The 12955-nt window shown below is 57.3% G+C and overlaps 1 protein-coding gene across 1 annotated transcript; it reads right to left on the bottom strand.

Annotated features, from left to right (window-relative positions):
- Window positions 1-678: 678 nt before the first annotated feature.
- LOC135416882 (uncharacterized) lies at window positions 679-6231 on the bottom strand. Its single transcript, XM_064660176.1, has 15 exons — window positions 5919-6231; window positions 5608-5672; window positions 5071-5493; window positions 4755-4903; window positions 4377-4524; window positions 3944-4131; window positions 3719-3856; window positions 3325-3439; window positions 3017-3154; window positions 2494-2670; window positions 2207-2362; window positions 1947-2048; window positions 1593-1695; window positions 1270-1326; window positions 679-973 (listed from the first exon to the last, which is right to left on the bottom strand). Exons 1-15 carry the CDS (start codon window positions 6031-6033, stop codon window positions 768-770), a joined length of 2280 nt encoding a protein of 759 aa, XP_064516246.1. The 5' UTR covers window positions 6034-6231; the 3' UTR covers window positions 679-767.
- Window positions 6232-12955: the final 6724 nt, after the last annotated feature.

The raw sequence follows: 12955 nt of genomic DNA, 5'->3' as shown, positions 1-12955 counted from the left end.
GAATCCCTGGCCCCCTTGGCTGTGTGCCTCTAGGCCTTCTGCCGCAGGCACGGGAGATGCCCCGGGCGAGTGCCAGAGCAGCCGGCTGGCAGGGAACCGGGAGGCTGCCTGGGGGCTGCTTATGGCCTCTGCCCCCAGTTGCTCAGCCCTACCCACAGCCTGTCCCCTCAGGGTCTCCTCTGCCCAGCCTGTCCCCTCACAGCCTCCTGCCACCCACCCCCTCACACATTCCCCTCGCTGCTTCCCACTCCCTTGTCCCGGCAGGGCCTCCGCAGCACCTTAACCCTTCGGGGCCTCCCAGCGCCCCGTCCCCTCAGGCTCTCCCCCAGCCCTGAAGGAGCTCCACGGGAGCTGGCTCAGGAGGCACCTGCCAGCCCTCAGCAAGCCAGACAGCAACACACGGGCAGGCCACAGATGCTGCTTCCCGGCTGGCACAGGGCTTGTGGCCACCTCCCAGGACCAGCTTCTCAGGGAGCCCCACAGCTCCAGGCTCTGCCCATCCGCTCTGCTGCAAGTGTTGAGGCTCCAGCAGAACCCCCCAAGGCCAAGGGCCTTTGGGGCACTTTCCCCTTCCCCACTGCACCTTTGGGCAAGTGTTGTGGAGCACAAGGGCCCTTTTTCCCCTCTTCCCAGATGCCCCGACAACACCGGGCACCAAAAAAAACTCCCGAGTCTCTGTGTATGCTAAGAGGGATTTCATTGTCTCAAGCTGGGGTAACAGGAACTGGTTGCACAGAGGGGTCTGTCCCGAGGTTCAGGTGGTCCCATCAGACAGGGTTCCCAGGATCAGTTCTCCGCTGACCTCCGGCAGCTGCCCCACGGAGGAGCCTCCCTATTCTGTGCATTCTGGAGCTGATCTTCAAACCGCTGGAACCTGGAGAAGACTGAGGTCTCTGGACAGCTCTTAGGATTTCCTGGGTTTGAAGTGCCAGGCTTTTGACAGCAGCGCTGTCGGGAGTCATGCCTTCAATAACTAAAGAGAAAAGAACAGAGCCAAGGTCAGAGAGCAGATCTCTGGCGAGCCAAGAAGCCCCTCCTGCCAGGACCATCCCACCCAGCTCTTGCCATGGCCAGGAGGGAGCAGGGCCCAAGGGGATCAGCCAGGAGGTGCTGGCCACCAATCCCCCCCGTGCCCCTGAAATCTCTCTCTGCTCTGCCCAAGCCGTCCCTCATCTCTGCAGGGAGCAGAGCCCTGCACAGCCAGGGCAGGATTGCAGCTCCCTGCCCAGGCTCTGTGCTCCCCTCACCAGCCCCACTGCCCTCACTCACCGTCAATGACGAGCTGCAGCTCTTCAGGCTGTCCCTTCAGGTACCTCCCGGCGATCCCTGGGAACACAGACCCTGTCAGGGCCCCAGCGGCACAGCTCCCCCCCGGCGGCGCTGCCGGCCCGGCCACGCACCCTCCTGCCCTGGCAGGGCTGAGCCCGGGGCCTTCCCGCCTCGGGACTCCCCAGGGCTGGGCTGGCACAGGGCGGCAGCCACCAGGGCACTCGGGGCTCCCCAGCACATCCCTGGGCCGCATCCTGCTGCCGCTGCAGCAGCCGGGGCTGGGGCCGAGCTGCAGCGGGGCGGGGAGGGACCTTGTGGCTCACCAGTGAACCTGAGGGCCGCCTCTCGCACGGACTCCTGTGGGCTCTCCAGGTATGCCAGGGCCTGGTGCAGGTACTCGACCGCTCTTCTCTTGTCTTTTTCCAGCTGCAGAGAGCGGCAGGGCACGGAGGGAAGGGTTGGCTGGGGCTCTGCCCCTTGGCCGGGCGCTGCCTGCGCTCCAGCGGCACCCTGGCTCGGGGGCAGAGCAGCCTGCAGAGGAGCCCGCACGCCCCAGCAAGGCAGCAGCGGGTGGGGCGCAGGCTGCTGTGCCACGGGCGGCTGCAGCAGTGGGCAGGGGCACAGTGCCGGCCCCGCACTCTGGGCACCGGGGACTGCGGCTTTGGGGTCGTCCTTACCAGGCACTCACTGAACCTCCAAGGCTGCTCTGCCTTCAGCAGCTTCACGAGATCCCTCCTCTTCAGCAACCGCGCTGCACGAAGCAGCGCTTCCCGAGACGCCTGCAGAGCAACAGAGACCAGGACATGGCACTGCAGCCCAGGGCACGGGACCCGTGTCCCTGGACCAAGGCCAGGAGGAGATTGGAGCCTTTGAGGTGCCAGGGCAGGAGACAGCCCAGCCTCCTGCCGCGGGGACACCAGACCCTGCAAGTTCTCACTTCTGCCACGTCCTGGTTCTCATTATGCCAGTGGAAAAAAAGTGGGAGCAGGCTGAAGATGATGTGTGTCTTCAGGGGTTGTTTACTCTCCTCCACTCCCAACTCCATCACCTTTCGGAAGAGGTAAATGGAGAGCACCTGCACGTGGATGTTGTCCTGATGGAAAGGAAGAGGAAAAGACCTCAGCACCGGCTGCTCCAGGCCCACTGAGGCACAAGCCTGCAAGTCCACAGGCCACAGTTTCCTGGCAGCACCCAGTGCCTGGGGTGGGGGGCACAGAGCCTTACGTGGCCAAAGAGTGTCTGGAGCACCTCAGCCAGCCGCAGGGCAGTGGGGGTGGAGATTGGGATGTCTCTGTCCTCGACTTCTTTGATGAATACAGAGAGGGCCGCCCAGACCAACTCTCCGTCTGTATCCCACAGAATGTCCACGAGGCTTGGTGTCAGGCTCCACACGCCGTCAGCCTGTGTGGAACACAATGCTGTGCTGTGAAGCCATGAATCATGGAATCCTAGAATATCCTGAGTTGGAAGTGACCCACAAGGATCACTGAGTCCAACTCCTGGCCCTGCACAGGACCATGCCCAACAATCCCATCGTGTCCCTGAGAGTGTTGTCCTTGAGCTCTGGCAACCTTGGGGCTGTGACCTCTTCCCAGTGGGGCCTGTTCCAGTGCCAGAGCACCCTCTGAGTGAAGAACCTTTCCCTACTCCCCAACCTAGACCTCCCCTTGGCCCAGCCAAGCCCAAGCGATTGCGCTCCCCAGCCCCAGGCTGCCGGCACAGCTTCAGCCAGTTGCCCCCTCCTCACCATCACAGGATCCTTGCTCAGCACCACCAGGATTCTCAGCACCACGCGACGCATCTCTGTGTGCTCGCTCAACAGGCACCTGGAAAGGACCTCCAGGAAGCTGTCACTCCACTCAGTCATGTCCAGGCAGTCCAGGATCTGAAAGGCACGGAGCAGTGACGGGATGCCCGGCCGGCAGGAGCCCAGACCCGCACCGGGCTGGGCCCAGGCAGCAGCGCAGGGCACGGCACCGTCCCGGGCAGCTGCGGCTGCGAGAGGGCAGAGGGGTGGAGGCAGGTCAGCAAGGCAGCGCTCGCCATCAGGCTCACCTCCACAACGAACGCCAAGGCAGGAAGCTCCCAGGAGATCTTCTCCCTGGTGAGCAGCCCCAGCAGGCAGCAGGTAACCCGGTAATACAAGGGGCTCGAGGCACGGCACAACTCCCTGCCCCGGGGGAAACAGGCACCATCAACCCTGAGCCAGGTGGGCCAACCTCTCCCGGGACTCACTGACAGAGTCCTGGTCTTTCCCCACCAGTCTGGGAGGGGACGAGGGCGCTCTGGCAGGCGGCTCCTCCTGTGCACCCGCCTCTCCCAGCCTTTGCCACTCTGCTCAGCCATCCCTGGGTGACAAGGCCCTCTGGCCCACGACCACGGGCACTGCGTGGGGTGCCCCGTGCAGAGGGCAGAAATGACAGGGGCAGCGGGGACAAGGGGGTCTCACCTGGCCAGCAGACCCACTGCATAGTGGCGGCTGTCAGCCCTGAGGAGCGTGTCCCAGCCACGCTTCCGTTCCATTGAAAGCACGACATCTTCACACTCCAGACGACAAAGCAGGGCCTTCATGGTCAGCACTGCAAACCTGGGTGCAGAGCAAAGCCCCGGTCACGCTGGGATCCCTGAGCAGCCCCGAGGGCATGAGAGGGTCAGGAGGACTGGGACTGAGCACCTCTTGGAGTTTGTTGGAAGGTTGTATTGCTTCTGGCATTCCTTCCACAAGGTGTCAACTTCCTCTGGCATCTGCTCTGGGCTGATGGAAATCTGAAAGAGCAGATCCACGAGGAGACGGGGGGAATCCTTTTTCAATGGCTCTGGGCACTGGAGCACCTGGAGAATCTCCCAAATCACCCTGGTTGCCTGCAAAAGATAAACCACCCGGACACAGCTCTCAGTGCCCACATGTCCATGTGAAAGAGCCCAGGTGTGGGAGGGAGAGGCCAGGGAAGACGCAGGGGCAGCCCCCAGCCTGGTGCCCCTGAACCCGCCCCTAAGCCAGGTTTCCAGCCCAGCGCCTGAGGCAGGGAGATGCAGTGCTCGAGGAGGATGGAGAGCTGCTGGAGAAGCAACCTGTGAGCAAGTAAAGTCCAGTTCCAGAAACTCACAGCCAGGCCAAAGACATCCGTTTTGTCCCCGTCGGAGGTGGACATGCTGAGCCGTGGCCAGTTCTCCATCACACGGAGCAGCTCTGGCAGCACCCTCTCCACTGTCCTTCCCGATGAGGCGATGGTCTTCCACAGGGTTGCAGCAGCTCTGTGGGGCCAGAGTTCTGTGTCAGGGGGGTGCTGGCCAAAGTGCCTTGAGGAGCAGGGAGGGACCATGGCAGCAGGATGGAGGCTGACATGGCAGGGCTGGGAAACAGAGGCTCCAGATGGTCCTGGAACTCTCCGTCCCTCTGGCAGACCACGTGGGACGGGATGGACAGGGTGATGCGCTCTGAAGGCTGGTGAGCCCCGAGCCGTGAAGGCAGGGAGGCCCTGTACCTGTCACACGATGGGGCACAGCGCAGGAGGGTGAACACAACATCAGCAGGGTGTGCCTCAGTCACCCTCAGAAACTCCGCCAGCAGCTTCTCTTCTGGAGTGGCGCTGGCTGTCAGTCTCTGGTGCACGTTCCTGACGAAGGCTGGCACCTGGAGGAGGCATGGGGGAAGAGCTGCCAGCTTGCCCAGCTTCCCTCACAAGTGCTTCCCTTCCCACCACACTGTGCTGGCCTCAAAGGCTGAGAGGGCCCAGGGGAGCTGGCTTGAGGGGCCACAAGCCCCTGGAGTGGCTTGAGCCTTGGGCACAGGCTGCTTACTTGCTCTGGACTGGAGACACCATTCTCCTCAAAAATCTCTGGAGTGGGAGCATAGTTCGCACTCTCCCTGGGCACGAGGTCAGTGTCTGCAGTGCCCTCGGTCATTGCAGTGTCGGCCTCCGCAGTGAGATCGGGTGGTGCAGCGCCAGAGTTTGTGGGTTCATCGCTCAACGGGATGTCAGAGATTGCAGTGCCATCAATCGATGGGCTGTCAGTGTCTGCTGTAGCATCAGTCAAAGCAGGGTCAGACTTCTTTGCGTGAACAGTAGGCGGGGTATCACAGTTTCCTGTGCCATCAGTCAGTGTGGTGGTGACATCAGGGTCCGCCTCGAGCTCAGTCGGGCTGGGGTCAGGCTGTGCCATGACCTCGCTTGGTCCGGTTGTGGTCCTTTCACGCCGAATGCCCAAGAATTTCAGAAAGTTCTGCAGAAGAACGGAGAGCAGGGAAGAGTGGGATGTGCCCTGGAGAGCTCCAACAGCGGTGCCAGGCTGAGCAGTGGCAGCAGGCCCAGCCCAGGAGGCCGTGGCTGCAGGTACCTGTGCTGCCCTGCGGAAGCGGCCACGGGCACGGTCCTGTTCTTGTGTTTGGTCCTGGCCTGGATCTGGCAAAGAGCGAGCGCGGTCAGAGCTGAGGGGCTGCGGGACAGGCCGGAGAACACGGCCCAGCCCTGCGCTCCACAGGCAGGGCCAGCCCCGGGATGGCCAGTGCATGGAGCTGCCAGGGGATCAGCCCTGGGCCCTCCTTCCCCTTCCCCCTCCCTTTCCCTGGCCATGTCCACAGGGGACGGGGTGGGATGAGGCAGAGCTGGCTGCAGCCACCAGCCCTGTGGCCCAGCTGTGCCACTCACCTTCCTGCAGGGGATGCAACTGCTCCATCTTCTCCAGGTGCTGGGATAGGGCAGCTCCAGGGCCTTTCTTCTTCATCCGAAAGGGCCTGAGCAGGCTCAGGTGTCTTCCCGCCATCCCACAGTCTGGCGTTGAAGACACCTGCAAGAGAGAGACACCTCGGAAGATCTCCGGGTCACCAAGTCCGGCAGGCTGCCCTCGAGGCCACCTACCGCAGGGATTGGAGACTCCGGAAAATTTCCGGGTCCCCAATCCTGTGGTCTGGCCTCGAGGGCACCTGAAAGAGAGAAAAGCCTAACAAACGGTATGGGTCAACAAGTCCTGAAGTCTGGGCTCAAGGACACCGGTAACACAGAAAAGCCTAGCAAACGCTAGGGGTTAGCAAGTGCGGCCTCAAGGGCAGCTGCCGCAGGGATTGGGGACACCTCGCAAAAGCTCCGTGTCACCAAGTCCCGCGGTCTGGCCTCGAGGACGCTCGCACAAAAGAAACGCCACCAAAACGCTCCGGGTTAGCAAGGAACGAGTTGGCTGCACGGGGGCTCCGCACAGCACCGCTCTGTCCCGTCTGTCCCGTCGCACGCTCCGAGGAGCACTGAGGCGTGGCCACCTCACCACCACTACTAAGTCATCCCGTGTCACAAAGGGCCCTGTGACACCCTGCCCCGTGCCACCCCACCGTGTCACAAAGGGCCCTGTGACACACTGCCACGTGCCCTGGGGCCTCCCCTAGCCCGGCCAACCTGCCCCAGGCGGGAAGGAGTCCGTTCTCCAAAGCATCCAAGACAGCTGGACACGGACTTTATGCACAACTGAAAAACTAAGCAAACCTTCCCCTGCTGTGCCTGCCCACGGCAGCAGAAGGAGCCCCCTCGGCTGCCGAGGCAGCCGCAGCGGGAAGGCCACGGGGCCTCCACATGAGCTGGCACGGGCTCCTTGGGAGAAGTGCCGGCTGGTGGCCCTCCCGAACACGGGGCTGTGACACACAGAAGGAACGTGGGGGCGAGGGCACCAATGCTGCTCCCATCCCGTTGCCCGGGGCTGCACCAAAATCAGCAGCTCTGGCAAGTCCTCGCCCAAGGAGACCTGCCACCACCCCCAGTCCTGGCAGGGCCGGTGCCCATCTCCTGCCCCACACAGCTGTGTCCCCGGGGCACTTCTCTGCCCCAGGGCAGCCAAAGCCAACGGGCACTGATGTCTGTGCTCTTGCAGGGGGTTGTTGGGAGTGGCAGCTGGAGCAATTGGTGGCCCTGCTCGCCAGCTGCCAGAAGGCAGAAACACTTTCTCCTTGTGGGAATGATTTTTTTGGGCAAGTGATGAGCTGCAGCACAAAACTCCCCTCAGTTGTTGAGTTTTGCAGGAAGATTAGATTGATCAGACATCCTGTCAAGTTTCCTTGTGTTATTTGGACTTTTTTCTTGCATTCTGCAAAATAAAAGCTGCCCGGTCTGATGTTCAAAGTTCCAGTTGCTGTGTGTACAGCTGTGACTCCCAGCTGATAGCCAGGGCATTGGGGAAAGTGGAGGGGACAGGGATGCAAACCTGTTCCCTGTCTCTGATTAAGGTGCCGGCCTCCTGAAGGAGCAGCCAAGACAAGTGCGGGCAGCAGACGTCTTTTGCCGGTTGCTGCTCCCACATGGACACAAGGCACACGTGTTGCCACGGGTCCAGAACACTTGATGCAAGAGCAATGGGGGGCCATGCATTGGCAGGGAATGGGCTCCAGCAAGGCCAAAGTAGGATCCTCTAGCAGCAAAACCTGAGCTTGTAAACTGGGCCATCTTTGCAGCAGACAGCACAGTGCTGACTTCCCTCCATCCTGCAACCTGAGCCAGAGAAGGCCTTGCTTCAGCTTCTGCTGCTTCTTCCTTCCACTACAGAAAGGCCTGCATTTTGAGTTCAGAATCCCTGGCCCCCTTGGCTGTGTGCCTCCAGGCCTTCTGCTGCAGGCACGGGAGATGCCCCGGGCGAGCGCCAGAGCAGCCGGCTGGCAGGGAACCGGGAGGCTGCCTGGGGGCTGCTTATGGCCTCTGCCCCCAGTTGCTCAGCCCTACCCACAGCCTGTCCCCTCAGGGTCTCCTCTGCCCAGCCTGTCCCCTCACAGCCTCCTGCCACCCACCCCCTCACACATTCCCCTCGCTGCTTCCCACTCCCTTGTCCCGGCAGGGCCTCCGCAGCACCTTAACCCTTCGGGGCCTCCCAGCGCCCCGTCCCCTCAGGCTCTCCCCAAGCCCTGAAGGAGCTCCACGGGAGCTGGCTCAGGAGGCACCTGCCAGCCCTCAGCAAGCCAGACAGCAACACACGGGCAGGCCACAGATGCTGCTTCCCGGCTGGCACAGGGCTTGTGGCCACCTCCCAGGACCAGCTTCTCAGGGAGCCCCACAGCTCCAGGCTCTGCCCATCCGCTCTGCTGCAAGTGTTGAGGCTCCAGCAGAACCCCCCAAGGCCAAGGGTCTTTGGGGCACTTTCCCCTTCCCCACTGCACCTTTGGGCAAGTGTTGTGGAGCACAAGGGCCCTTTTTCCCCTCTTCCCAGATGCCCCGACAACACCGGGCACCAAAAAAAACTCCCGAGCCTCTGTGTATGCTAAGAGGGATTTCATTGTCTCAAGCTGGGGTAACAGGAACTGGTTGCACAGAGGGGTCTGTCCCGAGGTTCAGGTGGTCCCATCAGACAGAGTTCCCAGGATCAGTTCTCCGCTGACCTCCGGCAGCTGCCCCACGGAGGAGCCTCCCTATTCTGTGCATTCTGGAGCTGATCTTCAAACCGCTGGAACCTGGAGAAGACTGAGGTCTCTGGACAGCTCTTAGGATTTCCTGGGTTTGAAGTGCCAGGCTTTTGACAGCAGCGCTGTCGGGAGTCATGCCTTCAATAACTAAAGAGAAAAGAACAGAGCCAAAGTCAGAGAGCAGATCTCTGGCGAGCCAAGAAGCCCCTCCTGCCAGGACCATCCCACCCAGCTCTTGCCATGGCCAGGAGGGAGCAGGGCCCAAGGGGATCAGCCAGGAGGTGCTGGCCACCAATCCCCCCCGTGCCCCTGAAATCTCTCTCTGCTCTGCCCAAGCCGTTCCTCATCTCTGCAGGGAGCAGAGCCCTGCACAGCCAGGGCAGGATTGCAGCTCCCTGCCCAGGCTCTGTGCTCCCCTCACCAGCCCCACTGCCCTCACTCACCGTCAATGACGAGCTGCAGCTCTTCAGGCTGTCCCTTCAGGTACCTGCCGGCGATCCCTGGGAACACAGACCCTGTCAGGGCCCCAGCGGCACAGCTCCCCCCCGGCGGCGCTGCCGGCCCGGCCACGCACCCTCCTGCCCTGGCAGGGCTGAGCCCGGGGCCTTCCCGCCTCGGGACTCCCCAGGGCTGGGCTGGCACAGGGCGGCAGCCACCAGGGCACTCGGGGCTCCCCAGCACATCCCTGGGCCGCATCCTGCTGCCGCGGCAGCAGCCGGGGCTGGGGCCGAGCTGCAGCGGGGCGGGGAGGGACCTTGTGGCTCACCAATGAACCTGATGGCCGCCTCTCGCAGGGGCTCCTGTGGGCTCTCCAGGTACGGCAAAGCCTGGCGCAGGTACTCGGCCACTCGACTCCGCTCCTTTTGCAGCTGCAGAGAGAGGCAGGGCACGGAGGGAAGGGTTGGCTGGGGCTCTGCCCCATGGCCGGGCACTGTCTCTCCTGTGCAGTGTGTGGGCCACTCTTGGCAGTCCATGGACACAGAGATCTTTCTGTGCTGTCACCTTTTGTCTGGAAGGAATCGTCGTCCGTATGCAATTTTTGGAATCAGATTGCCAATTCCAGTGCATTGCTCCTTCAAGAGAACAACTGCGTTTCCACCAAAGGAAACAAAACCCTTATCCTCTGTCTCTCCTGTGCAGTGTGTGGGCCACTCTTGGCACTCCATGGACACAGAGACATTATTCTGCTGTCACCTTTTGTCTGGGAAGAATCTTCATCCATGTGCAATTTTGGCAGTCAGACTGCCAATTCCAGTGCACTGCTCCTGCAAGTGAAGGACTGCAATTACACCCTGGAAAAAAGCCCTTACCCTCTGTTTCTCCTGTGCAGTGTGTGGGCCACTCTTGGCACTCCATGGACACAGAGACATTATTCTGCTGTCACCTTTTGTCTGGGAAGAATCTTCATCCATGTGCAATTTTGGCAGTCAGACTGCCAATTCCAGTGCACTGCTCCTGCAAGTGAAGGACTGCAATTACACCCTGGAAAAAAGCCCTTACCCTCTGTTTCTCCTGTGCAGTGTGTGGGCCACTCTTGGCACTCCATGGACACAGAGAGCTTTCTGTGCTGGCACCCTTTGTCTGGGAGGAATCTTCATCCGTATGCAATTTTGGGAATCATACTGCCAATTCCAGCTCAGGGCTCCTGCATGCAAACAACTGCTTTTCCAACTAGGAAAGAAAACCCTTATCCTCCATCTCTGCTGTGTGCTGTGTGGGCCACTCTTGGCAGTCCGACTGCCAAAATGGCATATGGACGAAGATTCCTGCCAGAGAAAAGGTGACAGCACAAGAATCTCTCTGTGTCCATGGAGTGCCAACTCCTGTGCATTGCTTTAAGCGAAGAACTGCCTTTCCACTTAGGAAACAAAGCCCTTACCCTCTGTCTCTCCTGTGCAGTGTGTGGGCCACTCTTGGCACTCCATCTGCTCTTGTCTTTTACTGTAGAGTCACCCTAGTGCACCATGTCCTCAGCCAGGCCTCTAAATTTTGTACCATTAATGAAGAGTCTTCATAGTCCTCTTCCCATGTATGTTCAGCCCAACTTCCATCCGAAGTTTTAATGAAAGGTGCAATCACAGGCATCATCTTTTCATAAATTTTCATTGTCTTTTCTTGTGCATGAGCCTTAACTTTGAACACGATTGCGATTTTTACTTCGAAATGGAAATTAGTCTCACTTTCCCTACAGGAATCCATCTGAAATGGATTCCCTGTTTCTTTGCTTATTTTGAAATTTCAATAAAATATCTCGAAGAAGGCATAAGACTAGCAAAATAAAGAGCTCAATTATCTCAAGGTTGTGAACTAAACAACAAATTTTGGCAGGAATCCATCTTTATGTGAACAGCAGATTTCTCTGAATTCATCTCTTCTTTTTTAAATGAGGAGCAAAGCAAAATGAAAGGAGTTATATGACATAATGCCAGTAAATTAAGGACATTTTTACTGAATAACATCTTTTCAAGTTAAATGCACAGAAACATCCTTTTTGTGGGCCATTTATGTGCTTTACATAAATGGGTGACTAGCAGAATGCTGTAACTATTGTAAGGTAGAGCTTTCTGTAATTACCAATTCTATGCCATTTAGATTTGGGTTTTTTTCATAAAAGATATAAAGATATTACCATAAATTTCATGAACCATGTATTTATAGCCAAAAAATAATAGAAAAAGGACAGTCTCCCTTCTGGTAAGAAAAAAAACACCAAAAAAAATTAATGAAGAACAGTGAAACAGCTCTAGTTGCCAAAAAATTCTTAGATTCAGGAAGAATTGTGATTTTTCTTACCTTGAGCTCGCAGAGACCACCTCAGGGAGGAGTGCTGAAGGAAGTCTTGTGATGCCTGCAGAACTTGATGGGGAATTGGGGATTGTCAAAGGAGAAAGTCACACTTTCCTATCGAATTCTCTTTTAAACAATCCTTTTCTAGGTCCAAGTGCATTATTTCAGGGACCCAAAGCTAGGCCTGGGAAAGGTGTAAGCTATGTCTTATAGGACTATTGCATCTATTTCAGAACCTGCAAATGTGGTAAACCAGAAGTTTTGTGGGGAAATTAATGAATTCTATATTCTCATTTCAGTCTCTAATTCATGGTGTTCACCAACAGCACATTTTGTTTAGGGCTAAACTCGGTGGTGCTTGAGCTGAGTTTGACCATCAGTGAAGTGGTTGGGAGGGAGAAGGAGGAGGGATTGAAGGTATATTTTTACCTGTGCACTGAAAGAGATGATGTTTTAGTGGAACAGAATTAGTGTGTATGGTATGTCCCTGCTGCCCAGCTGATCACCACCCACTCTCCATGCTGAATGCATACATGCTTTCACACAAAGAGCGTTTTGAATTCCTGATCCCAACACTGAGTTACTGTTGCAATACTGTTGCAACTGATACTGTTGCAACTGATACTGTTGCAACTGTCGGGTCAAGAGTGCATCATTTAGCAGCTGGATGGATAAAGACATGATCAGGTTCAAAGCAAGACAGGACTGCACACGTTGAAACACACTTTGTGTGAACAGAAAACTGCAGGACCATTGTAAACTAGCCAGACACTTTGCCACCAGAGATCAGTCTTCCTGTCTGTCACCAGGGAAGGAGCAAAGGAAAATTTAGCCAAAAGAATACAAGAAAATCTTCCAGATTTCCATAAAAAACATCTCACATGGATAATATATTACTTTTTTACTTTGTTTTCCTGGGAGAAAACAAAGGACGAGACCTGTAGAAACACTCATCCAGCATTCATCAGTCTTTACTGCATGTTATTCAACCCTTAGTTTAAATACACCTTAATGTGCTTTATAAAGAACAATAAGGATTAAGCAAAACAATAACTGCTAGGTGCTTAATTGACCAGCATTCACTCCGAGCAATAACTGGCTGGAGTTCTTTGGGAAAAGCAGTTGTGATTATGTAATGAAAGATGATTACAACTCAAGCACAGGGGAATGGATTTGTTTGCAGAGATACCAAATGTCAGAATGAAGATTCTGGTGTCCCTGGGGGACACCACCAGCTGGATGCAGCACCATTCACCACCACCCTCTAGGTCCGGCCCTCCAGCCAGTTCCTAACCCAGCCCAGTGCCCCGTCCAAGTCATGGGCTGCCAGTTTTTTCAGGAATATGCTGTGGGAGAAGATGTCAAAGGCTTTGCTGAAGTCCAACCTGGCCTTGAACACTTCCAGGAATGGGACAACCTGGGGTCACAACCTGTGCTAGTGTCTCATCACTCTCACAGTCAAGAACTTCTAAACTTTATCAGTTTAAAACCATTATTAAATATACATATACATTAATAAATATATAG

This window comes from Pseudopipra pipra, chromosome 7, assembly GCF_036250125.1.
Source record: "Pseudopipra pipra isolate bDixPip1 chromosome 7, bDixPip1.hap1, whole genome shotgun sequence".
In the NCBI taxonomy this organism is placed as follows: Eukaryota; Metazoa; Chordata; class Aves; order Passeriformes; family Pipridae; genus Pseudopipra; species Pseudopipra pipra.
The sequence above is the reverse complement of the archived record's forward strand: the minus strand, read 5'-3'. Positions and strand labels throughout refer to the sequence as shown.